Source organism: Trichechus manatus, unplaced genomic scaffold (genome assembly GCF_000243295.1).
Source record: "Trichechus manatus latirostris isolate Lorelei unplaced genomic scaffold, TriManLat1.0 scaffold00174, whole genome shotgun sequence".
Classification (NCBI taxonomy): domain Eukaryota; kingdom Metazoa; phylum Chordata; class Mammalia; order Sirenia; family Trichechidae; genus Trichechus; species Trichechus manatus.
In genome coordinates this window covers 4867014-4891188 of record NW_004444110.1, presented here as the reverse complement: position 1 = coordinate 4891188, position 24175 = coordinate 4867014, and the positions used below count along the sequence as shown (strand labels likewise).

Below are 24175 nucleotides of genomic sequence, written 5' to 3'. Positions count from 1 at the left end.
ATTGCCTCAGGACACAATCCAGTCTTACAGATCAGGTCCTGCCTTACTAACACAACTGCCACCCATCCTCCCTCATTAACATCATAGAGGCAGGTGTACAACATACAGGAAAATCACACTGTACCAGGAATCATGGCCTAGCCAAATTGATACACACATTTTTGGGGGGACGTATTTTAAACCATGACACAAGACAAAAGTGTTTAGAAGCCAGACCATTCAGATCTTGGTTACTCTGGCCAGCGCCTGGGGAATAGTTAAGATAGATGCTATTGGAATAGTGCCCAGCCTTAGTAGGAACTCTAATGTGTTGTAAAGAAAAGGATAGAAATGATGGGAGAAGTGATTTAAACCATGACACAGCAGGCGGTCTAATCAAAAGAAGTCACCATAAGCTTTTATCTTACCTTTACAGTAGTGTAATTGCTGCTTTCTTGGATATGGATTAAAATGCCATTCTCGCTTCTTGTCCTGAATTTTACTTCCAGACTGTTCACACCAAAAGGCTCCAACATGGCACCTCGTATGCTCTGTCTTAACAAATATTCCCGCTTCTCATTCTGACTCATGTGATAGTCTAAGCGCCCTTTGCCTTCTAATGATAAGGCAGTGTCAGGCGTAATAGCTAAAAGCCAATGACAAAAGAGAGAGAAAGAAAAACAAGAACGCTTCCATTAGGCATTTCTTAGAGAGTTTTCTATAATGACAAAAAATTATAAAAAAAGACAATGACAATATTAGGAATCTTAGAATTAATGCCCCCAAGCATCCTCTTGAAAAAAATAATTTCCACTTGTTGATTATTATATACACTGATTTCAAATGATTAAATCCATTCAAGAACTATAAAATAGAAAGAAATATGAGTCATTAATCATTTGTGAAACGCTCATTAAAATAATTGATATATGATATAAATCATAAATACCTGAAGAGATAGCCACCTGTTGAAAATATGTTGAAAAATTTGTCTAGAATCAGTTTCACTGTGTTTCCAAACTTTCCAAGTGAACATATATTTTCAGAGTTAAAATGATTTGTGATCTTTAGACTTCACTATGTTAGATATTTGGACAAAGAAGCATAAAGGCAAATATTTCTAAATCAAACTTTATATCAGTAATCACCCTGTAGCACATAATCTGGTAAAATGTACACACTCCAAAAGTGTAGAAGTTCAAGTTATAGAAACAAATAATACTGCTGAAGAAAAGACATAAGGAAAACAAGCTCAGAAGGGTCTTTGTACTGAATGGTACACTCCAAAATGGTGAATTCTATGATACATGAATTGTATCTCAGAAAAAGAAAAAGAAGTCTCAGACATTGATCAAGTCAATGACTCGTCTCATATTCCAGATATAATAGGGTTTCGATGTACTAAATACTCGTTACTTTTTTAAAAGTAACGTCACATAACAACTTTTTTTTATATTTTGACTATATCCTAAATAATTAAAGACAATTATACCTTCTGCTACTAAGATCTTTTAGCTTATAGTGTATCCTTTATTGTTTCATGAATTTCTAATCATTTTCATCTTATAAGTGCACCAAATAAATTCCTAAAAAAGTGGTCAGATAACTGGAATGATTTAAACAGTAACAATGTTTTTGAAAATGAAGCAAGTTTTAACATAGAGGTCCCATTAGGGTCAGTTAGTGGAGTACATGGTTTAAAATTAGATAATACCATCCTCTGATAATGGTTCAAAGATCATTAATGTCTTATTAACAATAACATTCTGGTTATAAAAAAACTAATAAAATGATCAAAGAAGTAATATTTAAAACCAATTCTAGTTAATTGCAAATTAAAATTCAAGTATCATCATTTTAATAGATTATATAGCCATTATAAAATGTAAATACTCAGTATTTAGTGATTTAATGTATATATCTCTTAACTAAATGCAAGAAAAAATCAGCTAGGAAATATTTCCCAAAAGGCAGAAAATAGTAAGTCAAAGACTGAATATAGTCTCTGGCCTTATAAATTGCCCACCATCCCTATAGGTAAAACAAAAACAACTCAGTGAAACATTATAAAACGAAAGCTAGGAATTTAGTTACTAAATAATCCTTGAAAAGAGTGTCATTCTTCTTCAGGTAAAACAAAAATAACTTTTAAAATGTCACACTATTTTACCAAAGGTTGTCCATTTAATATTTTTAATATAAGAAGGAAAAGGTATTTTTTAAAATTCGATCGCATAACTAGGTGTATACAAGTTTCAGGTTTAGTATAATTTCTAATGGATGCTGAAACATCTTACTTACATTTTTCACAGTATTTCCCCGTCAGCCCTTCCTTGCAATGACACTGCTGCCAAGACCAGTAATCCATACATGTGCCGCCATGTTGGCAGGGGCTGCGAGTACAAGCACCTTCTAGTCTAGGGCATCTAAAATACAATCATGATAAAGAGCATCAAACACAAAACAGAGTGGGGAAAAATTTGCTGAATATGTGTTTTTTAAACATAAATTTTATTAATCTGTTTGATATTAAGAACTCAATTATCTGAAGGTCAGGTTGTAACTACATTTGGAGCATATAATTGCCCTAGAAGCTGTCCTGTATCACGTGGTCTAGTCATATATAAAGGAGAAGATTAAACAAAAATGACACCTCAGACAATAAAGAAAAAGATGTGATAATTTTGTTTGTACATCAATTCTTATTTCAGCAAACTATTTTGGTCAAAGAAGTATTTTTGGTTAAATTGATCCAGGGGCCACATATTTATTTGATTATACATCTACTCCACCAGAATACTTATCCAACTGAAGTTTGTTGAGTGTATACTATGTGCCAAGCACAGTCCTAGGCATAAAAGTACAGTAGTGAACAAAACATGCATACATTCATGGAGTATTGTTTTCCTGTGGCAGCAGACAGACAATAAAGAAAAATTTAGCTAAATACACAGTATATTAAAAAGAAGTAAGTGCTATGGGAAAAATAAGACAGAGAACAGATATAGGAATTGTTGAGGATGCAGGATTTTTAGATTGGGCTGTGAAGGAAGAACTCACTTCTTGTAAAATCCTAAAAGAAGTGAGGGAGCAGAGTATATCTGGGAGAACATTTTTCCAGGCACAGGAAATGGCAAGTGATAAAGTCCTGAGGTGGAAGCATGCCTGGCATGTTGTGGAAAAGAAACAGGCCCACTGTGATTGGAACAGAGTGAACAAGAAAGAGAATAGCAGGTAGATAAAGTCAGGAAGGTAGGGGAATCCAGATCATGAGGCCTTATAGTTCAGAGCAAGCACTTTGAGTAACTCAGAATGAGATGGTAAACTATTAGAACATTTTGAGAAGAAAAGTGACAAAAACTGACCTGTTTTTAAAATGTCATTCTGATTGCTAGGCTGCTGGATGTGAGGTGCGACAGAAAAAGAGAAGTCAAAGGTAAGTCTAAGTGTTTTGGCTTAGCAGACGGATGGATTGAGTTATCATGACCTGAGCTAAGGAATACTGGAGGAGGAGTAGGTTTGGGAGGAGCAGGGAAGGAAGATATGAAGTTCAGTTTTAAGCATCTTAAGCTTGAGATGTTTGTTAGAAATCCACTTGCAATGTTGACTGGGAAGTTAAATATGGATGCCTAATGAATTAATTTAATTTTCACAACATGTCTATAAGGTATGGTTAAGCATATTATACATATAGACACACACACACACGCCATATTTTTATGCAAATAATGCATACCTTCTACCATGCCCTCCCCCCACCAAAGTATTTTTATAAGAGCCTGTATGCCAATTTTTTTTTACAACAACATGTAAAAAATTTTTGCATAGCTGTGCTTATGAAATTCCTCACAGGGAGAGTTGTGAAACAAAAGTAGAAGGTGCACATTATTTGTGTAAAAATACAGTACATATACATACACACATAAAGTTTTTGTTGTTGTTTGTTTTCATACAGACGATACAGAATCATGGTGGCCCCATGTGTACAGAAATGCTCCATAGGGTTTTTAGCCAGACTAGTCTCCCTGGTGGGTTCAAACCTCCAGTCTTTTGGCTAGTAGTTGACTGCTTAACTGTTTGCACCACCCCAGGAAAACAGCAACATGTAAAAAAAACTGGCATAGTGGTGCTTATGAAAATACCTCAGGGTGGGAGGGAGCAGTTGGCAAACAAATGCAGAAAGTGCACGCTATTTGCATAAAATACGGTATATATAGTATAATATATAGAGAGAGAGACTCCATAAAAGAAAAACATAATTTTCTAATTAAATATTACACTTTATGCAAACATATTTCAAAGTTCTAAATAAATATTAAAAATCCAAAGCAATGTAAAACATTTGTTTTTAAAATATTTTTGGCACAATAAACATTTTTATCTTTGATACTCAATTATCATACACTTGACGTATTTTCCCTTAAAATAGTAAGAAATTAAGCTGCATACTGATCTAGGATGCCTTGTGCTGCCAAAGCTTGGCTGGGTTCCAGTGGCCTTCCATTGACTGCAAACTCCATTATACACCCAACAAAATCATGGCTTTCCACGTGTCCTCTCCTCTGAAGGATTGGTTCTAGGGATCTGATACCTCCAACTGTGACTCGATTTGGCTGAACATCAAGAGTCCTAAATACGAAAGGAAAGATAAGTATGTTAGCATCAACTCTAAGATTCAGCAGAATGTTTAAAGAAGAGTGAATATGACTTTTTCTAGCATATATTACAGCATGGTAAACTTGGATGGAAAATGCCATATATAGACACATGTGTTCTTTGAACAGATACCTACAGAACTGTTAGATTTTTTTCAAGGTAGATAAAATAATAAAACTTATGAAAATAGTATTTCCAGTTAGTCAGGTTAGATTTCCGTAACCACACTGGGTCAACAAGAAGGAGCATAACACAGTAGAAGTAGTGACAACTCTAACATTAAGTTCAGATTAAATCAATCCTTCCCTACAGACCTGACAAGGGATGCCACTAAGTTGATTGATGCAATGGGTGGTATGTTTCTACTGTTTTTTCCTCTGTTTGTTATTATTTCTATTATGCTTTAGATGGGCTAATGCTATGTTTCGGTTGTAGGTGCTATCAAAAAATATTTGTTGAAAATTGTTACATAAAGCTTCCAGAGAATGTGTTCAAAAGAATCGTTATCTTACCCTTCCTTCAGGAGCCAGGTCACATTAAACTATTTCATGAAGCTTTTCAAAGAATACAGGGTACGTTAAACTTGCCTTTTTCTAGTTTAATCTTTATCTTTTACCACTTCATTTCACACCATTTTTACATCATATACTGTACATGAATTCACTGTTTTTGTTTTCAAGTATGAACATGCCTTTGGGGGAAATAAATTATTATGTAACACTTGCATAATAAAATTATTTTAACTGTGTAATTTCCTTTGTAATTTCAAGTAATAGTAAAGATCACACTAATAATTTTACTTACCAGTCATCTGAAATGGCCACATTACTGACAGTGCAGTATCCTGGTTCTTGCTTCTCAGAACAAGAGTCCACAGTTAAGGAAGCTGCCTATAAAACCAGAGAAGGAAATGTTCACTGTGGGTCTCACTGTCACTATTATCCTTTTCAGTCAACACTGTGCAGGGCTTACGCCTATGTGGACATAATTTTGAAATTTTGATAACACTTTGATTTAATATATTATAGTATATGTACATTTAATACATACCAATGATGTAATTATTATACAATATCAAGTTTTGAGCATACATTTCTTAAAAAAAAAATAACAGGTACCATCAAGTTGACTTCAATTCATGACAACCCATGTGGGTCAGAGTAGAACTGTGCTCCAGATGGTTTTTAATGGCTGATTTTTTGGAAGTAGATTGACAGGACTTTCTTCCAAGGTGTTTCTGGGTGTACTTGAACCTCTTGGTTAGCCAAGGAGTCCTGGTGGCACGGTGGTTAAGAGCTCAGCTGCTAACCAAAACGCCAGCAGTTTGAATCCACCAGCCACTCCTTGGAAACTCTGTGGGGCAGTTCTACTCTGTCCTGCTTTTTGTACCACCCAGGGACTCTGTATTTCTTAGAGACACCTAAAATTAAAATTGTGGCATCCTTACATGTGGAGAGAACTTGGAAAAATATTTTCCAGCCACCTTGTTTTGCAGATGAAAGTATTGAAATGTCATTAACCTCCCTTAAAATATTACACAGTAGGTCTGGGACAGCTTCCTGGGGTTACAATTTTAAGAAACATGTTTATTCTACTATCCAGCTATTCTAAAAAATGAAAAGACATTTGATACTTGATTTTCAAAGGTTTTGTTCCTATAATATTTCAGCCACATTTACAAAAGATTATGAAAGTAGAGCATAAATAATATTACAGCAACCTATGAAGGTTGTAGGGGCCCTGGTGGCACAGTGGCTAAGAGTTTGGCTACTAATAACCAAAAGATTGGCAGTTCAGATCCACCAGCCACTCTATGGAAACCCTATTGGGCAGTTCTACTCTGTCCTATAGGGTTGCTATGAGTTGGAATCAACTTGACAGCAACGGATTTGGGAGGAAGGTTGTAATACTTGTATTAAAGTTAAAGATAAAGGTAGAGATAAAGTAAATAATTAGGTTTTTTTGCATTTATGAGTTATTGTATGTAAATAACGTTACAGCATACTTATGCATCATCAGAATTCATTATTATATATTTCTATATAGTAGAAACCCCAAATATTATTTAAAGCACAACTAATGGTAGCCATTTTTTCATCCCCAGGAATGCACACCCCAAGACAAAAACTTTTTGCTTAGTAGAACATATGAATACTCCATTCAATCAATAAACAAAGTCATAAATTCAAGGACAAAAGGCCCAAAAATATGATAGAATTCAGAGATCTACATTGGGCAACAGCCATTGAGGATGGCTGAGGTCTAGTTTAAGACCTAGAATTCAGAGATCTACATTGGGCAACAGCCATTGAGAATGGCCGAGGTCTAGTTTAAGAGCAAAGTTGTGGTGTGGTCATGGTATTCTGTGCTCTGCAATGCTGTAAGGATGCCCTTCCTTTGTCCCCCAAACTTTAGTAAATGACAAAACTTTGTGTATACCAGGAGGTGAAATTGTAAGGATGATATCTGGAGTGTGGTATTTAACAACATGGCTGGTAAATCAAGAGGAGAGAAATAACACAAAATCCAGAACCACAGGAGGATTTAGGTAGCTGAAGGATTCTACCTAAATGTATATAAATGCCACAGAACACTGTTTCTCCAATGTTGTTATATTTATAGGATCAAATTATAAGTACCATGCAGGTATTCATTTATCAGAATGTTTATCATTTGAGATTAAGTTTAACGAGGGCAATGCAAATGTATGCACCACAGCACAGGAAGGTTAAGCAGGTTCACTTACTTGCAAAGAGGATAGTTATCAGTTTCTCTGTCTTCCAAAATCAGGTCACTTTCATTATGGCTGAAAAGGATTCATTCCTTAATACCCCATTTTTTATCAATATATTATATGGTTTGTAGGAACTTCTCATAGAAATATACACTTAGAAGGGAGATTTGTAGAAGTATATCTTAAACATCTCACATTTCAGAAATAATCACTGGGGTCAATTTATAATTACTGAACATCAAAATATTACTTGGCAAAAAAATAATTTAAAATGGTTTTATCAGCTAGTTATCATAAGCTCCATACAATAAACTGATTAGTCATATAATTTTTTTCTTGCTATCTTCTCAAGTAAATTATAATAAATACTAACATTTTAAGAAACATACTTCCAATTCTATGCCCCATCCCAACCCTATTTAGTTAACCTTTTCAACAGGTATTGCTTTTTATGCTCCAGTGATCTATAAAACTTAGTGGCATTCAATTTCAAAGTCACTATTAGGCTATCATGATACAACTTACATTGTTTATGTAGACTATTTGATTTAAACACAATTTCTTTTATTTCTGAAACAAAATCTTAACACATACCTCTGTATGTAGATGTATAAAGTATCCATTATAGTGTTCTCTAAAGCTGTCACAAACCAGACAGTATCACATGGATATTTCTGGATGCTTCAACAGTTAAAAAGAAATTAAACCCCGTTGCTGTCGAGTCAATTCCGACTCATAGCAACCCACAGGACAGAGTAGAACCGCCCCACAGAGTTTCCAAGAAGCGCCTGGTGGATTAGAACTGCCAACCTTTTTGTTAGCAGTCATAGCTCTTAACCACTACACCACCAGGGCTTCCAATTTTTTTTTTAAATAAAAAAAATTAGTCAATATTAATATTTTAGTCAATCTTAATATTTAATACATCTTCCTTATGTTCTAAAAAGTTGGTGAGGCAGCTCAATCAAAGGAAAAGATACCTGAGGAGATCTTTTATTTGAATAGTGCTCATGCAATTTAATCTTTTTGGTTAAATGCCCCTTCTTTTACTGTTGAATTTTTCTACCACTACCTCTGTAAATTGAGATGTTTCTATCCTGTCTTTGCCATGATTCAAAGCTGAGAAGTTAATGATTCTACCAGTTTCCAACAAAATCCTTTTGAACTGTAGAAAATGAAGATTCATAATCCAGTAGGGACCTTATTTTGGAATGTTTTCGGAAATAGGGAGGCATTTTTCCTATGGCAGAAGTACTAACAACAAACTGCTCTTTTCCATATTTGATATTATTCGAAAATTGATGACCGTAGCCACATTTTACAAATGATTGTTGTTTTTTTTTTTTTGTTTCTATATCCCTCCTTCTTCACTCTCCTTCTTACTCCCAAGGCCTTGTGTCAAAAGCTCAAATGTTCCTAAAGTTTAAAGCAACCTTGGAGGTTACCACATAAAATTTCCTATTCTACATAAGAGTCATCTTGACAGCATCTAAGGAGTATGGTTATCTTACATATGCTGGGAGAATTGGGGTGAGGTCGTACCTACTATCCCCCATTAGAGTCACTTCACCATACTAGGAAATAATTATGACTAATTTAAGCCTCAATCTACATATCCCAAGGAATCTCGGTGGTGCAAAATGTTAAGCATTTGGCTGCTAACCAAAAGGTTGGCAATTTGAACTCACACAGAGGAACCTGGAAAGATAGGCCTGGAGATTTGCTTCCAAAAGGTCACACACAGCCTTGAAAACTTTATGGAGCACTTGAAACACATGGGGTCGCCATGAGTAAGAATCAATTTGTCAGCAACTAACAACAACCTTGAGCCTGAGGACACAACCACTTGGTCATATTTAATCACTATTCTTTCCTCTCTTTCAAAACTGGATCTAATGCTGAATTTTAAAAAGTTGCTTAAATCATTTTAATGTTGTATTAGAGTAGAGAATAAAAGTCATTGTATTTCATATTTTTCAAAACAAATTTAAATTTAAAAATTCCTGAAGGGAAATAGGGAATTTTGTCCTTTGATAGAAGACTGCCTGTTATCCATATCGGTCAGAGAAAATTCGGTAATATAACATAGCTTTGATCTTATTCCTTTATGAAATTTCTAAATATAGAAGGCACAAAATTTTACCTTTAAAATTATGAGTCAGAGTAAAATAACTGATCATGGTAAAAACATTTAAATGTTGTAACCGAATGTTGCTCATATGTGGTCCAACAATATAAATTATTCTCAGAATTTAGTGGCAAAAATATCTGTCTCTTCAGACAAATGTATGCTTCAAGGAACTATATAACTCACCATATATTTTTTCTAGATTGATATAGGCTTTAGAGATAAAATTATAGTCATTAGTATGTTAGGTTTCTCCATGTAAAAAAGAATTATTTCTGAGCATTTATTTTGTTATTTGGAATAATATTTTCTTTTTAATACACAAATAAATATTTTAACCAATTCTATTTCTGTTTGGAGGATGCAACATTAATCTTAAATGATAGTTATGAGTTAAAAGGCTCTGTGTTAAAATCCAAATATATTTTAAGATGATTTTTGTTAGCATTTACTTGCTCTAAAATTCCGGATAGTTGTTGGGAATGGGGATGACTGTAGAGAGATAGTTGGGAAAAGATAAATACGTGAATAAAAAATTAGTAATCCTTTCATTCTATTCCACCTATGTTTTCAAACATCAACATGAGAAGATACGATGCATGTCTCTTTTATAAATAAAAATGTTTGCTCAATAAAAACAACTCCAAAATAAATATGTACCATTTGTGTTATAACATGAGAACCATAACATAAAACTGACTGTAATGTGGGAATCTTGAATATTGTGGAGTTGTGAGTTTACCAGGAAGATAGTGAAAACGTAAAACTTAATTCTAATACAGTTTCATGTTTTAAACCTCACAGATGCCAGTATATAAAGGTTATAGTGGAATAGAGATTACTAAGAATAGTATTATATTGAGCTAAGCGTGAAATACCGTTTCTTTTGTCAGTAATTATTCGTAGGGGAGTTTTTTCCCCTTAGTTCTTAAATTGTTTCTTCAGTTAGAGTAGAAGTACTTAGGAAAGAAAAGTAGCCATTTTAAATACAGTCCTGACATGACCTTCAGAATACACAGGGAATATCAATGGAATTCTTATGCAGTAGGCTACTTCCTTTCAATTTTTTCCTTTTTATTGTTTTTGAGACAACAGCATCTTTGTCATGAGCAAAAGAAAAATATTACCTATAAACCATCTGTAGTTTTAATAAGGAGTCTGAACGGCATGAGTGAATTGCGATCAGTTGCTAACTTAAAGGTTGGCAGTTTGAACCCACCAAGAAATTCTGTGGAAGAAAGGCCTGGCAAATTGTATCCTACTCTGTAACACATGGGGATTCCTTGAGTTGGGGGCCAAATCAACAGCAGCCAACAACCACAACAAAAACAACATTTTTTGCCAAAATTGGCAAAATAGTGACTACACATAATGTAATCCAATTTGCACCCTAATTCATGCTTTACTTGAAGGGCTAGCTGGAAGTAAAACAACAATAATGAAAGGACATTTAATTTTGAATTAACTGTTTTACCATTCCTGCTCTCCGGGCAATTGCAGTGTGAAAATGTCCGTCTGACACCTTCTTCATTGTGGTGAGTTTATATGTACCACTGCCTATATTATAGGAGAATCTTAGTCTTTCTTCAGCAATTTCAAGGGCTAAAAACTCAGCTCGGTCTCCCGTCTGGTTGTCGTAGTTGTAGAGCAATAAAGCATGACTTTTAATGGTTGCAAATTTAACATAAATATAGTTGTTATTGGGATCCAAGCTGGGGAACTCCATGTAGGATAATTCCTCAAATCCATAGCTATTCAACTCGCAGTGTTTTCCAAAGACACCTGTAGATGGGAAAATTGACAAATTAACAAAGCAAATTCCACGGACATTTTACTAAACAACTTGTATTAAATTATTTTTAAAGTCATGATAATGAGGTTATGCTTTTAACAACTTTTGTTTTTATTATTCCCCAAAGAATACCATCTAAACTAAACTTGAAATAAGATGAAATGATTATCTTTAGTGCATACCACAGACATGATAAACCAATATGATTGTTTTTCTTTAGTCAGTTAGGGAACATTTCTAAGTATGTCCCATTTCCAGAAATTACAGACTTATGGGAATGGAGTCATTTGAATAGATTTCTTTCTTCAAAAATTCTAAAACTGTTTTGTCAATCTTTTTAGTTTTGATATGCTAGAATTTTCAACTGAGTAACTTTCTTCATAATATATAATATTAAAAACAGAATTTTTATTGTAATTGAGAGATATAAACTTTGTTTTGACTTTTAAATAATCTGTGCCTGTACTATTTTAAGGGGCCATAAATTTAGGGAAAGAAATCACTGCTATGAGTCAGAATCAACTTGATAGCAATGGGTTTGGATTTTTTTTTTTTTTAATCGCTGCTTTTAGGGAAAAAAATAATTGTTTTAAGTTTTTATCTCTTTCTTGCTTTATACCCTCTATGGATACGATTTACTGCAGACTATTTAAAAAATAGCTTTCTGTTTTTCTGAAATCCAACATTCCCATTTGTTTGTGCTGGTTTCTATTCAAATTTGAAAAATGAGTTTTATTGATGTTACAATACTATGCCAAAATTCTTTTCCCACAAGTATTAGTAGACTGTGTCAAATGATTGGAAAATTAACCCAAGCCAATACATCGTGATCCTTATTAACTCACAAAGGTTTCATTCCTTGATTTTGGCTGTACATCTCTGCAAATGCAATATATTTAGAACCAGGGAATTGTTCAGCTAAAGGAACAAATGCCATCATTTTCCAGAACATTTAAACTTGCCCAAGGTCACAGAACCATGGGAGACAGAGTCGGAATGTGAGTCCAAAGTTACTAATTGTCTAGTAGTTTTAACTACAGCACAATTTATATCCAAAGTTTCTTCAAATCAAAATGGCCTATAACCTCTACAAAAGCTTGTGTCATTTATATTTTCCTTTTAAGCTGAATCTTATAGTGATCATCACAGTGTCAAAGCTGAGATATTGCTAACCATAAATATATACTTATTTATGTCATTAAGATTAGTTATTTTTCAAGGTTATAATTACACTTAGGTAGGCGACTTATGGAGAGACAGTAGGCATTATGTATATACATATTTCAAATCTTTAACTGAAGTTAAAGAAAAGGCAAAGGAATTATGTATTACATATACCAAAAATATTTATACATATTACATATTTTATATATTATAAATAGATTATATACTTTATATTAATATAATTTTCTATATTTCATAATTGTATTTGTTTTGTTTTATTAAATTCATGTTTATGCATGATAAATGATGTATTTATATTTTATATATTTATTATAAATGTTATATACATTATTTATTTTTAAAAACTTTAACTGAAGTTAACGAAAAGGCAAAGATAAAGTATACAAAAGAAAGAAAAATTATTGAAGAAGAATTTATATTATGTGTTCTCTCAGGTTTTTCCTGATTAAAGTTTAATTAACCTATGAAAACCTCTTTAAAGTGTTAAAAAGCAAAGATGTCATTTTAAGGACTAAGGTGCACGTGACCAAAGCCATGGTGTTTTCCATCACCTCATATGCATGTGAAAGCTGGACAATCAATAAGGAAGACTGAAGAAGAATTGATGCTTTTGAATTATCTTGTTGACAAAGAATATTGAATATACCATGGACTTCCAGAAGAATGAACAAATCTGTCTTGGAAGAAGTGCAGCCAGAATGCTCATTAGAAGCAAGGATGGAGAGACTTTGTCTGACATACTTTGGACATGTTATCGGGACGGACCAGTCCTTGGAGAAGGACACCATGCTTGGTAAAGTAGAGGGTCAGTGAAAAAAAGGAAGACCCTCAACTAGATGGATTGACATAGTGGCTGCAACAAGGGGCTTAAGCATAACAACGATTTTGACGATGATGCAGGACTTGGCAGTGTTTCTTTTGTTGTACATAGGGTTGCTATGAGTAGGAACCAACTGGATGGCACCCAACAACTAACAACATGAAAATATACTTAAAATTCAAGTGTTAGTATTTGTAGAAATTATACAGATACTGAAAAGATGTTTTACATTTTAATTAAATTGATACTGTATTTTCCAACTTGAAAATGTTTCTCTATAGATTTTTTTCCCCTTAAGAGTTTTTGTTATGTTTCTTCAACAAGGTGATTTTTTTTCTTTGCGACACAATAACAAAATTTAATGGGTATGTTAAGACTGTCCTTGAAATGGAATGCTGTGAAATAATTCTATATAAAGGTCAAAATAAATTATGAAACAAGGGATATTGTTGACACATACATCTGTTAACAATATGGAGGCAATTCCAAGAAGTGATCATTATCTAGGCTATCTTTATAAAATCGTTATGTTTTTCGTAAAGAAGCCAAAAAAAAAAATTCTTTTCTAAAATCCAAGCAGCTAGCCTTCCACTGATGAGAAGGTAAATAATACAAATTTTTTCCAGTTACAAAATTATAGTTAAAATTTATTTTATATAGGATACATGTGTCACTACCTACATGCATTTGTTTGAGGCATTCCATCTGCCATTTTTATTTGTATGCTCCCTCCCGCTACATTAGTTTGAGAAGGAAAACATTTTTAACTCTGTCTCTGGTCTCAAATTATGTGTGGTTGTTTCAAGATATTTTTGTTTCTTAACTAACAAATGTTGAAGTGTAAATTTTTTTTTTTTTTTTTTTTTTTTTGTCTTTGCCACTAGATGGAACAGGGAGAGAAATCTGCAGTGCCGGTGTCATGGATTGAATTGTGTCCCCCCAAAATATCTGTCAACTTGGCTAGGTCATGATTGCCACTAAGAGTATGAATGCCTACCATTTTGTCATTTGATGTGACTTCCGTATGTGTTGTAAATCCTATCACTATGATGTAATGAGATGAAATAGTGAAAGTTATATTGGTGAGATCTACAAGATTAGTGTTTTAAGCCAATCTCTTCTGAGATATAAAAGAGATAAGTGAGCAGAGAGACATGGGGACCTCATACCACCAAGAAAGCAGTTCCAGGAGAAGAGTACATCCTTTGGACCTGAGGTTTCTGCACTGAGATGCTCCCAGATCAAGGGAGGAATGATGACAAGGACCTTCCTCCAGAGCCAAGAGAGAGATAAAGCCTTCCCCTGAAGCTGGAGCCCTGAATTCGGACTTCTGGCCTACTGGACTGTGAGAGAATAAACTTCTCTTTGTTAAAGCCAGCCACCTGTGGTATTTCAGCACTAGATGGCTAAGACAACCAGCTACATGTAATCTACCTCATTTTAATTTACATTGTTGTGCTATTCCACCTTCCCTAGGGATATCTGGCTAGGTAAAGGGAAGGCCCATTTCGACCCCAAAACACCTCCTCCAGTCAGCAATGAGTGTAGTATCAGCTACACTGCAGCAGTAATTTGCTCCTAAATGCTATCCATTTTCTTAAATCCCCATAATTTGTAACTGGAATGTAAAGGAACCCCTAAAAAGTATAAACATCTCTGTTTAGTCACTTGAAAATCCATTTCCCATTCCAAACCCTTATCTTTGATTCTAAAACATGTTAAGCCATGAAACGTAACTGTGGATATCTGTACACAGCAGCACCATTTAGGATCATAAGGGATCTTTGAAATAAAGGAGTTATAGGAGATCTAAATCTGTGGTTATTCTCAACTTGATCTATCTTTCACTGCTTCATGGGCATTGTTGGTGAGAATCACAAAATAATTTTTAAAAAGAGGGGTACTGGAGTGAAAATAAAAGGTGTGTTCTAGTCATCACCTCACCATGCGGTATTTTTATTTCATTTTGAGTTGACTTTTTGACCTTGGACAAGTCACTCAATTTTTGGGCCTCAGAACCATTGGTAAAATGCATGACTCAAAATTAAATTCTTTTATATTCTGTTAGTCTTTATCATTCTATTGATGCTTTGCTTAATTAAAACAAACAAATAAAAAAAAAAAAAACGAGATGTAGTCAAGGAATTATTTGAAAATGGATAACACCTAGCACATCTTATGAGTTACTGCATATCTCAAATTCCTTTTAAGTTCTATTCTCTTTTACAAAGTAAGCTTCACTTTGCAGGTCCATACATCATAGTAAGAGTCTCAAGAAAAGACTAGAAGTACATCCTTCTCTTCTCTTGCTTAAGGAGAGGGACAGGGCCTCTATCTCAGGACATCTGGATATGGATATTATGTGTTGGGGCAACGCAACCTTTAAATAAATGGAATGATCATAAACTTATAAAACAAACCAAGTTAAAAATAAAAGCTTCATCCAAAGCTTCTCACAGTCCTTGGCTGGCTCGGTGTTGAGTAATATCTGGCTGAGGCCTGGAAGGAATCCTTTAGTTCACTTGACTAAGGTCGATAGCTAAGTATGTATGTGTATGAAAAAGTTCTCTTTAACACCCTTTTTCCTCAAATGAACATACGGGCCTGAATTTTGATGAGTTATGTTGTCTGTCCTAGAAAAAGCCAATCATAAAAACCACAGTGTCTAGAAACTAAATCCTTCTAATAGAAGAAGTTGAATTAATGTAAAAAAAACAAAATCAAAAACAAAAACATACTTGCAACTGATAATTCTTAAAATTTTGAGATACAGAGTGATTTCAAGTGGTGCCTAAAGTAGCCCTGGGGGTGCAATGGTTAAGTGCTCGGCTGCTAACCGAAAGGTTAGCTGTTGGAACCCAGCAGCCACTCTGAGGGAGAGAACACCTAGCAATCTTCTCCCATAAAGATTTCAGCCTAGGAAACCCTATGGGGTAGTTCTACTCTGCCATATAAGGTCACTATGAGTTGGAGCTGACTCCACAACACAAAAACCACACAAGCTAAAATAAAGACATCCGTAAATACGTGAGTGGAAATGTGCTGGGGAGACTACATCAAATTCATTCAGTTACCTTGAGTTGATTATTTTTCTTGTAAAGAGCAAAGCAATATATTCAATGAGTTTTCCATAATTAACTTTTAAGACGTTAAACACCTAAGATTTTATTTTACTAACACCTCTCACGTAAAACAATTAACATGTTCTTAATCACTCATGGCCACAAGAAAACACAACGGTTAAACTGTTTGACAAATAGATTCATATTTTACATTAACAACTAAATGATACTCACCGAACGGACAATGGCAATAGTAGGACTCAACACCACTTTGGCAGGAACCACCATTAAAGCAGGGGTTACATTCACAGTAATTGACTGAAGATTCACACATTTTCCCTGAAAAGCATCAAATTCCTTAAAATTATAACTTACGCATAAATATATTAACACTATTGCTACATAACTCTACGGAAAAATCTTTCCTGAGGGATCATATCTTGAAGAAAAGAAATGTAAGAACACTTAACTTGACGTGAGGAAAATGGAATGGTATCTTTGAGATCAAAATCTTATTTAGTTTTCCTCTTGTAATGATGTGCATAATAATCTTTATAACATAAAATAATTTATACAAACATCTTTGAAGGAAAAACTGTGTATAGGGAAATGTCAAATAGTGAACATATTTAAATGTTGTCGCTGAACTTATTTTCTCTTGTCAGTGTCCCTTCTTTCACATCTTCTAGATAGAACGTTAAGACTTTTCAGTATTGTTTTCACTGTACAGATTTCCTTCACTCATGAATATCAATCTCATTTAGTTCGTTTGTCAAAGTACAATCCTTTCACTCTCAAGAAATACTTCTACCTCGTACATACCTGTTGTGAAATACAATAATATATAAGAAAACACATCAAACATATTTTCCAATATTTATTAGAATTTATTCTCAACTATAGATCATGTAAACTTTGTCTTTTTTTCAATTAATACTTAACGAGCACATTTTTTCAGTTTACGAAGGCTTCTTTCATATATCATCTTGTTAAACTCAATCAACCAATACTGATTGAGTGCCCACTATGTGCCAGACATGTGTCTGACCCACAGTGTCCACATTTTAGTAAGGGAAGTCAACCCACACAAGAGAAAATATTTACATTTCACAAATGAGGAATAAAAGGCCCTTGGAGGCTAATGTTTTGCTCAAGAAATTGTAAAACCATGGCACAGACTAATACAGGTCTTCTGCTCCCATATGCAAGTTCTACAAAGCTAACATTGAATAGTTAACCACTTGTTGGCAAAATTTATGAAGACTGGCCATATCTTTGTTGTTGTTGTGCATTTGTTTGTTCATTTACTTAGATGTAAATGTGTTTTAATACGTCATTCTTCTCTAACTTTATTTTCTTGTAATAATTTAACGTATTTCTTAGCCTAGTCTCTAGATTTCCAATTCTAAGAACCAGTGAGATGTTATAGAGTTCTTTGTTAATTTCCATTCATTGACAGGAGGGTTTTAATTCCTCCTGTAGAGTCTCTGTAAAGCTATTTTCTATTTCCCAGCATGAATAGCACTGATGTGTTTATTAACTGTCTAATGAAAGCATGAACATTTTATATGCACAAATGTACAACTAGATCTAATGTTGGATATGCATAATCCATTTCATCATTATAACCATGCTTAAAACGTAGTCAACGTTTTTGTTTAGTTTGGTTCTGTTTCTGTGGCTTGACTATGTTGCCACGGTTGTTCTGAGGGGCAATTATGAGTGTGAGTCAGACCGCACAACACTGCTAACGAAACACTTCTGTATATCACGGGGTCATAAACACCACAGGCTTTCCTTTGCAAATAAAATCGGGAACCTCCTTACAAGGCAAAACACTGAGTTAACGATTTTAGAGTTCTTTTTATCTTAAGGAGAGAAAATGAAGATAAACAAGTTACCAATCTATAGTCACAGGAATTAGGTAGCAGCCCTGGTGGTGCAGCGGGTAAGAGTTTGACTGTAACCACAAAGGTCGGCATGTTCAAAGCACCAGCCACTCCTTGGAAACCCTATGGGGCAGTTCTAATCTGTCCTTTAGGTACACTATGAGTAGGAATCGACTCAGCAGCAACGGGGTTTTGTGTTACATTCAAGTAATGACTACGACAGCTCTGAGTCTGTGCAAAATACCACACCGGAGAAATGTTGAGTAACAGAAGACAATTTCCTTCCTCTGGTGATTTCCAGTTGGATTTGTGACAAACAATTTGAGACAAGAGGAAATTTGTTCTCTTAATACAACACCAGCAATTTCCCAATAACTTGGCTGCTATGTGTGGGGGAAAGACCTGGCGACCTGCTCCCATAAAGTTCACAGGCTAGAAAACTTTATGGGGCAGTTGTACTTTGTCACATGGGGTTGCTATGATTTGAAATCAACTTGACATCATCTAACAACATTGGCAACGACTGGTCATTTCTTTGCCATCAGTAAAGCCACATCCTACTCCTTGAATTTTTTTCTCCTGTAAGAGCATACGTAATTTTCACGTGTTATTGGACTAAATAAGGTCTCACTTTCTTTCCTTTTTTTTTCTTTCTGTTTTTTTAAGAATTTATCTTAGAGCTATGTTAAAAGTAACACGCGTGAAATACACGGGTTAATATACTTCATAGGTATGGTCAACATAATCTTATATTATGAAAACATGTCAGTGGGCTGCAAAACTACCAACTTCACTTCTTGGAGACTGGAAATGGGGAACAAAGGCTAAGTCACTTAGAGGGGCACTGTCATGCACACTTTCTCAAATACTTGCTTATATGTGATCGCCAAGAAAAAAAGTGAGTATGTTGTGGTTGTTGTTAGTTGCTGTGGAGTTGGTCCCAACTCATCATGACCCTACGTACAACAGAAGAAAACACTGCCTGGTCCTGCACCATCCCCACGATTGTTGTTATGCTCTAAAAACCCAAATCATTGATCTTATAATGGACAACTATGTCCTTCTATACAATCTGGTTTGGAAAAGACCGCTTTTCTGAATCTTTACTTAAACAACATTAACAACAACCAGAGAGTTAGATTGTTTTCTAATTTATATAAAGCAGTTATCATTTATTCCATACAACAGGAGATTTTAACACAAACATCTGAGTTTAATTATAAGCTACAAGAGATTGCAGCTAATCCAAAAGGAAGGTGAAAAGAACTTTTTAGGAAAGTAAGGTTTACCCATGTATTGAGCCAGACGGTGACCAAAGAAACAACAGAAGAAGTTGACAACTAAGAAAATGTTAATTTTGAAAATGAATTTCTTTAAAAAGTTACAATTCTCAAGAGAATCTGATGTTTTGAGAATACCACAATATAAATAGGCATTGGTAAGAGAAAAACAAATTCAACCTTTCATTTAATATTTTAATTTAAAACAGATTGTTTTCTTATTTTTCTTTAGTAGGTAATTATCAAGAATGTTTTAAATGTCTTTGCTAGGGGTAAAATAAAGGAATTTATTGTTGAGTTTGGAAAAAAATGAAAATCTTATTTGTTGGTGTTATATGGAAATTATTTACCATTCAAAAACATAACTCCATTTAACTGAGCAAAAATTAATCTATCATAAGTGATTTCTAAGACAACATCATACTAGAAATTTAGATTCAAATACACACTCTGAAAATTAAATTATTTTGCAATTTAAATTATTTTCAAAGGACTTTTTTTCTTTTGAGTGAGTAAAGGATTTCATCATTTTACTTAGAGTCAAAAGAAAGGCTTTAAATTCATATTTCTCAGGTTTGGAAAGTTAATGCTCTATGACCCAATCAGAACTCGACAACAAATTCTGTATTATTCTGTACAAGTCTAACTACTTAGATCCCTGTGCTAATGGACTAATGATTATCAGAGAATGTAGCAGTTTGAATTACTCTAATATGCTCCTGGTAAAACAATCTGATGTGTCAAAGCACTGTGAAACAAAATCTTGGATCATTAACGTAATTAATGCTGCAAGTCAATTAACAATACTTGTCAGTGCCTTGTGGCTCAGAAGTATACTGACAGGGCTTGCACAAAGAAAAGCATCCAGGCTTCTTGAAAACTAGGAGGCTTTTTTCATTAACATATGTTAACTGTCATAGCAGCTCTTTAGAAGAATGAGCTGATCTCATTGCTTTGACATCCATCAATTAATTGTGTTGACATATACTATCACAGATAGAAGGAGATGTGCTTCAGGAAGTGTAAATTCTTAGCATATCAAGAATGTGAATTGCTCAAGATGAAACTGAATGTATAATAGGAGGCCATAGTATCCACAGACTTTTCCAGTCTATAGTTAAATTTACAGGAGGAATTTAGCTGTTATCTTCATGCTCAAGGGGCAGAATATGTGATGAAAAATGTCGAATGTAAATTTAATGTATTGTGATTGTCTATGTTTTTGCTTTCTTCAAGACAAGCCAGTTGCCACTGACTCAGTTCCAATTCATGGAGACCCCATGTGTTTCAGAGTAGAACTGGTTCCATACGGTTTTTAAAGGCTATGACCTTTCAGAAGTACATCACCAGGCTTTTCTTCCAAGGCACCTCTGTGTGGAATAGAACCACCAACCTTTTGGTTAGTAGCCGAGTCGTTAACCACTTTTGTTACCCAGGGTCAGTGGGGATTCCCCTTGCGTGGTACAGGAGGTTAACATGCTCGGCTGCTAACTGAAAGTTGACAGTTTGAGTCCACCCAGACGGACCTCAGAAGAAAGGTCTGTCAATCTACTTCCAAAAGGTCATAGTTATTGGAAACCCTATAGAGTACAGTTCTATTTTAACACACTTGGGGTCACCATGAGTCAGAGTCAATTCGACAACTGGACATACAGAAGAGACCTCACGTTTCAGTTGTATTAACAGTTCATTTTAATGTTAGATAATGTGGAGCAGAGCTAAATTTATTCTCACCTATTAAACTGGGCTACCGCATGGCCTGATATGATGATTTCTGATAACCAATAGTTGATTTAACTTTCAATTTAATGTCTCAGTTAATATATATGTGCTAAGAATTTGCAAGTATTAATTCTCTGTCTCTTGTATTTATACATTGAAGAGAAAATATGTGCACATATAGATTCCATTTTATATCTAATTTTTATTAATAAACATAATCTATAATACTTACATGATATTAATTCTGAATATTTACGCTAATAAGTTTTTCTGGTTTTTTGGGTGTGTCTTTTAGCAGAAACTAGCTATTGTTTGGGCATTATGTAAATGTTTCACATTACTAGGAACGGTGCTTAAAGATAGCACATCTAAATATCCTTCCCAAATAGTAATTTTACACAACTGCTACATAAAACAAAAGCAAAAATATAATTTCTAAGGGCTGCCTGTAAGAAAAGCAAAAAACCCATTGCCGTTGAGTCAATTCCAACTCATAGTGACCCTGTAGGGCAGAGCAGAACTGTTCCATAGGGTTTCCGAGGACTGGCGGGTGGATTCAAACTGCCAAACTTCTGGTTAGCAGTTGAGCTCTTAACCACTATGCCACGAGGGCTCCAGAAAAGCAAAAGGAAAAAAAAAAAAAAACCTGTTTTCCCTTTGTGTTTTAAATCCTGCACAGTTACCAACTCAACGAGACCACTAATGATTCTGTAAAATGAGATGACATTCACAGTAAACTTAGAAATATATGCTTGTTCTCTGCAGAGATAAGACTTTCAGCTGCTAGAAAGCTAAGTTATCAATACCTTAATAAGTTAACATATCATCGAAGGTAAACTGGCAAATTCCACTATGTGAAATAAACTCAGAAGGAGCGTTAAGCCTTTTATCCTTCCTTACATGAGCCACTCTTCTCTATTGGAAAAATTCATTTAATATTTATTCATTAAATTTGGTTTATATTCTATGGTTTACTGATCACATGATCATTTACAACATTAATATATGACTGTTGTTATTTTAAAAGAAGTACTCCGGGCTACTCCTCCTTTCTTTAAAAAGCCTATGTGTGCCAAATTTCTCGGTAAAATTACTATGCACAGACTGTATATATCTTCATATGTCTGGAAAAAAATCCTATTTACTGTCAAATTATTCAAAAGTGATGAATGAGCAAATCTCATCCTTCCTTGAAATACCAGGACTTACTAGAGGACACAGGAAAACTTCTCCATATGGTAATAAGCCCCTGCCAGTACTCCAAATACCACACCTAAAACACATCCAGATGTGTGAAAGTGAATGGGAAAGGCTGAGGGGCTATGAACTAATTCTAAGAGATCCAGTTTTAGCAAAGACGCTCCATCTGCCTGCTGCATTTTATAACACCATTCACTCCCATGAGGGTTAAGAGCTGGGCAGTTGGAATCTATCGGCCGCTCCCTAGAAACTCTTTGGGTCAGTTCTACTCTGTCCTATAGGGTTGCTATGAGTTGGAGTTGACTCAATGGCAATGGGTTCGGTTTTGTTGTTGTTACTGTTCTATTAAATGCATGAAAATTTCTTTTAGTATTGGGGAAGAAATATTGGTTTTTTAGTTATTAGGCTACGTCCCTCCAGGATCTCCTGGGCTTCTGTGACATGAATAATATGAAAAATAGTTTTGATTTACTGAGGCATATTGATAACCGATGTAAATTCTGGTAATCTTATTTAACAAATAGAAATTAATGTTTCATATGTCCTGTATCTTAACAAACTGTATTCATCTTACAGCTCCAATTTGTAATGTCATAAACTTTGAAAATAACTGATATAATGCAGGTTAAAGTCCACAAAAGTTAAAAATCTAGGTGATTTCAAACAATTCTAGTGGTCCAATACAGATATATGAATGGGTACAGTCGTTAAAGAAACCAGGCTTTACCGAAACACTAGTATTTAATAAATTTAACTGAAGTAAAATCTAGCCAGTATTAGTGTTTATTTGAAATTCATTCTATAATATATGTGTGTGAGTGTGTGTGTGTGTGTGTGCGCGTGCACACGCATGCGTTTATGTATTTTCTCTTTTGGCTTATTAGGTCTGTATTAGCTCTCTAAGATGCTTTGCTTTATTAGCTGTGTCTTCATAAGTCAGGCTACCCAGCAGAGACTAGCTGGAAAAAGAACTCAGATGATCCTTCAGGAATAATCTTACAAAGAACATTAAAGAGATGTAGACATTTGAAAAATACATTCCTAATATAGCGCATGAACTAACAATTTGTCACCTTGTCTTTTGTTATACTGTTTGTTACAATTGTCAAAAAATTCTTAGAAGATATCAAGGACTTGATTACATTAGCCATAGTACTCTATTACAAGTACAAATTGAAGTTATACAAAGAACAGAAGCTCTGACGTAAAGTTTATAGTAAAACTCAGTTAGATCACTACTTGTGGAATAGTTTGAGGCAAGTTATTTAGTCTCACTTAATCCCTCTAGAAGCCCTGGTGGCGCAGTGGTTAACCGCTTGGCTGCTGATGAAAAGGTTGGCAGTTCGGACCCACCAGCTGCTCTACGGGAGAAAGATGTGTCCGTCTGCTTCTGTAAAGATTACCGCCTTGGGAACCTGATGGAGCAGCTCTACTTTGAGCTCTAAGTGTAGCTATGAGTCAGAATCGACTCAATGGCAATTGATTTTTCATCCCTCTAAGACCCAATTTCCTTGTAATTAAAATGGGAATAATAATACTATCCACCTCAGAGAGTTGTGAAAAGAACTTAAATGAAATAATGTCTATAAAGCAAGAGGCCTTAAGCAGTGCTTTAAATATGCACATGATAAATGTTATTATTATATCACAATAAATTGTATGGCATTCCTAAAAATATCAACTACCACATTAGAAAAACATGCAATGTACATTTAAATAAACTGAAAC

General features: G+C 34.5%; 1 protein-coding gene across 3 annotated transcripts in view; it reads right to left on the bottom strand.

Moving 5' to 3' along the window:
* Positions 1 to 24175, bottom strand: part of FAT4 (FAT atypical cadherin 4) — a 190476-nt gene that overhangs the window by 9091 nt on the left and 157210 nt on the right. For all 3 annotated transcript variants that reach the window (XM_012558542.1, XM_012558543.1, XM_004386861.1), the window contains exons 10-15: positions 16591 to 16695; positions 10972 to 11279; positions 5440 to 5525; positions 4429 to 4608; positions 2281 to 2405; positions 408 to 625 (exon numbers count right to left, since the gene is read on the bottom strand). In XM_012558542.1, the coding sequence (XP_012413996.1) occupies positions 408 to 625; positions 2281 to 2405; positions 4429 to 4608; positions 5440 to 5525; positions 10972 to 11279; positions 16591 to 16695 (1022 nt within the window). The remainder of the gene's footprint in view (positions 1 to 407; positions 626 to 2280; positions 2406 to 4428; positions 4609 to 5439; positions 5526 to 10971; positions 11280 to 16590; positions 16696 to 24175) is intronic.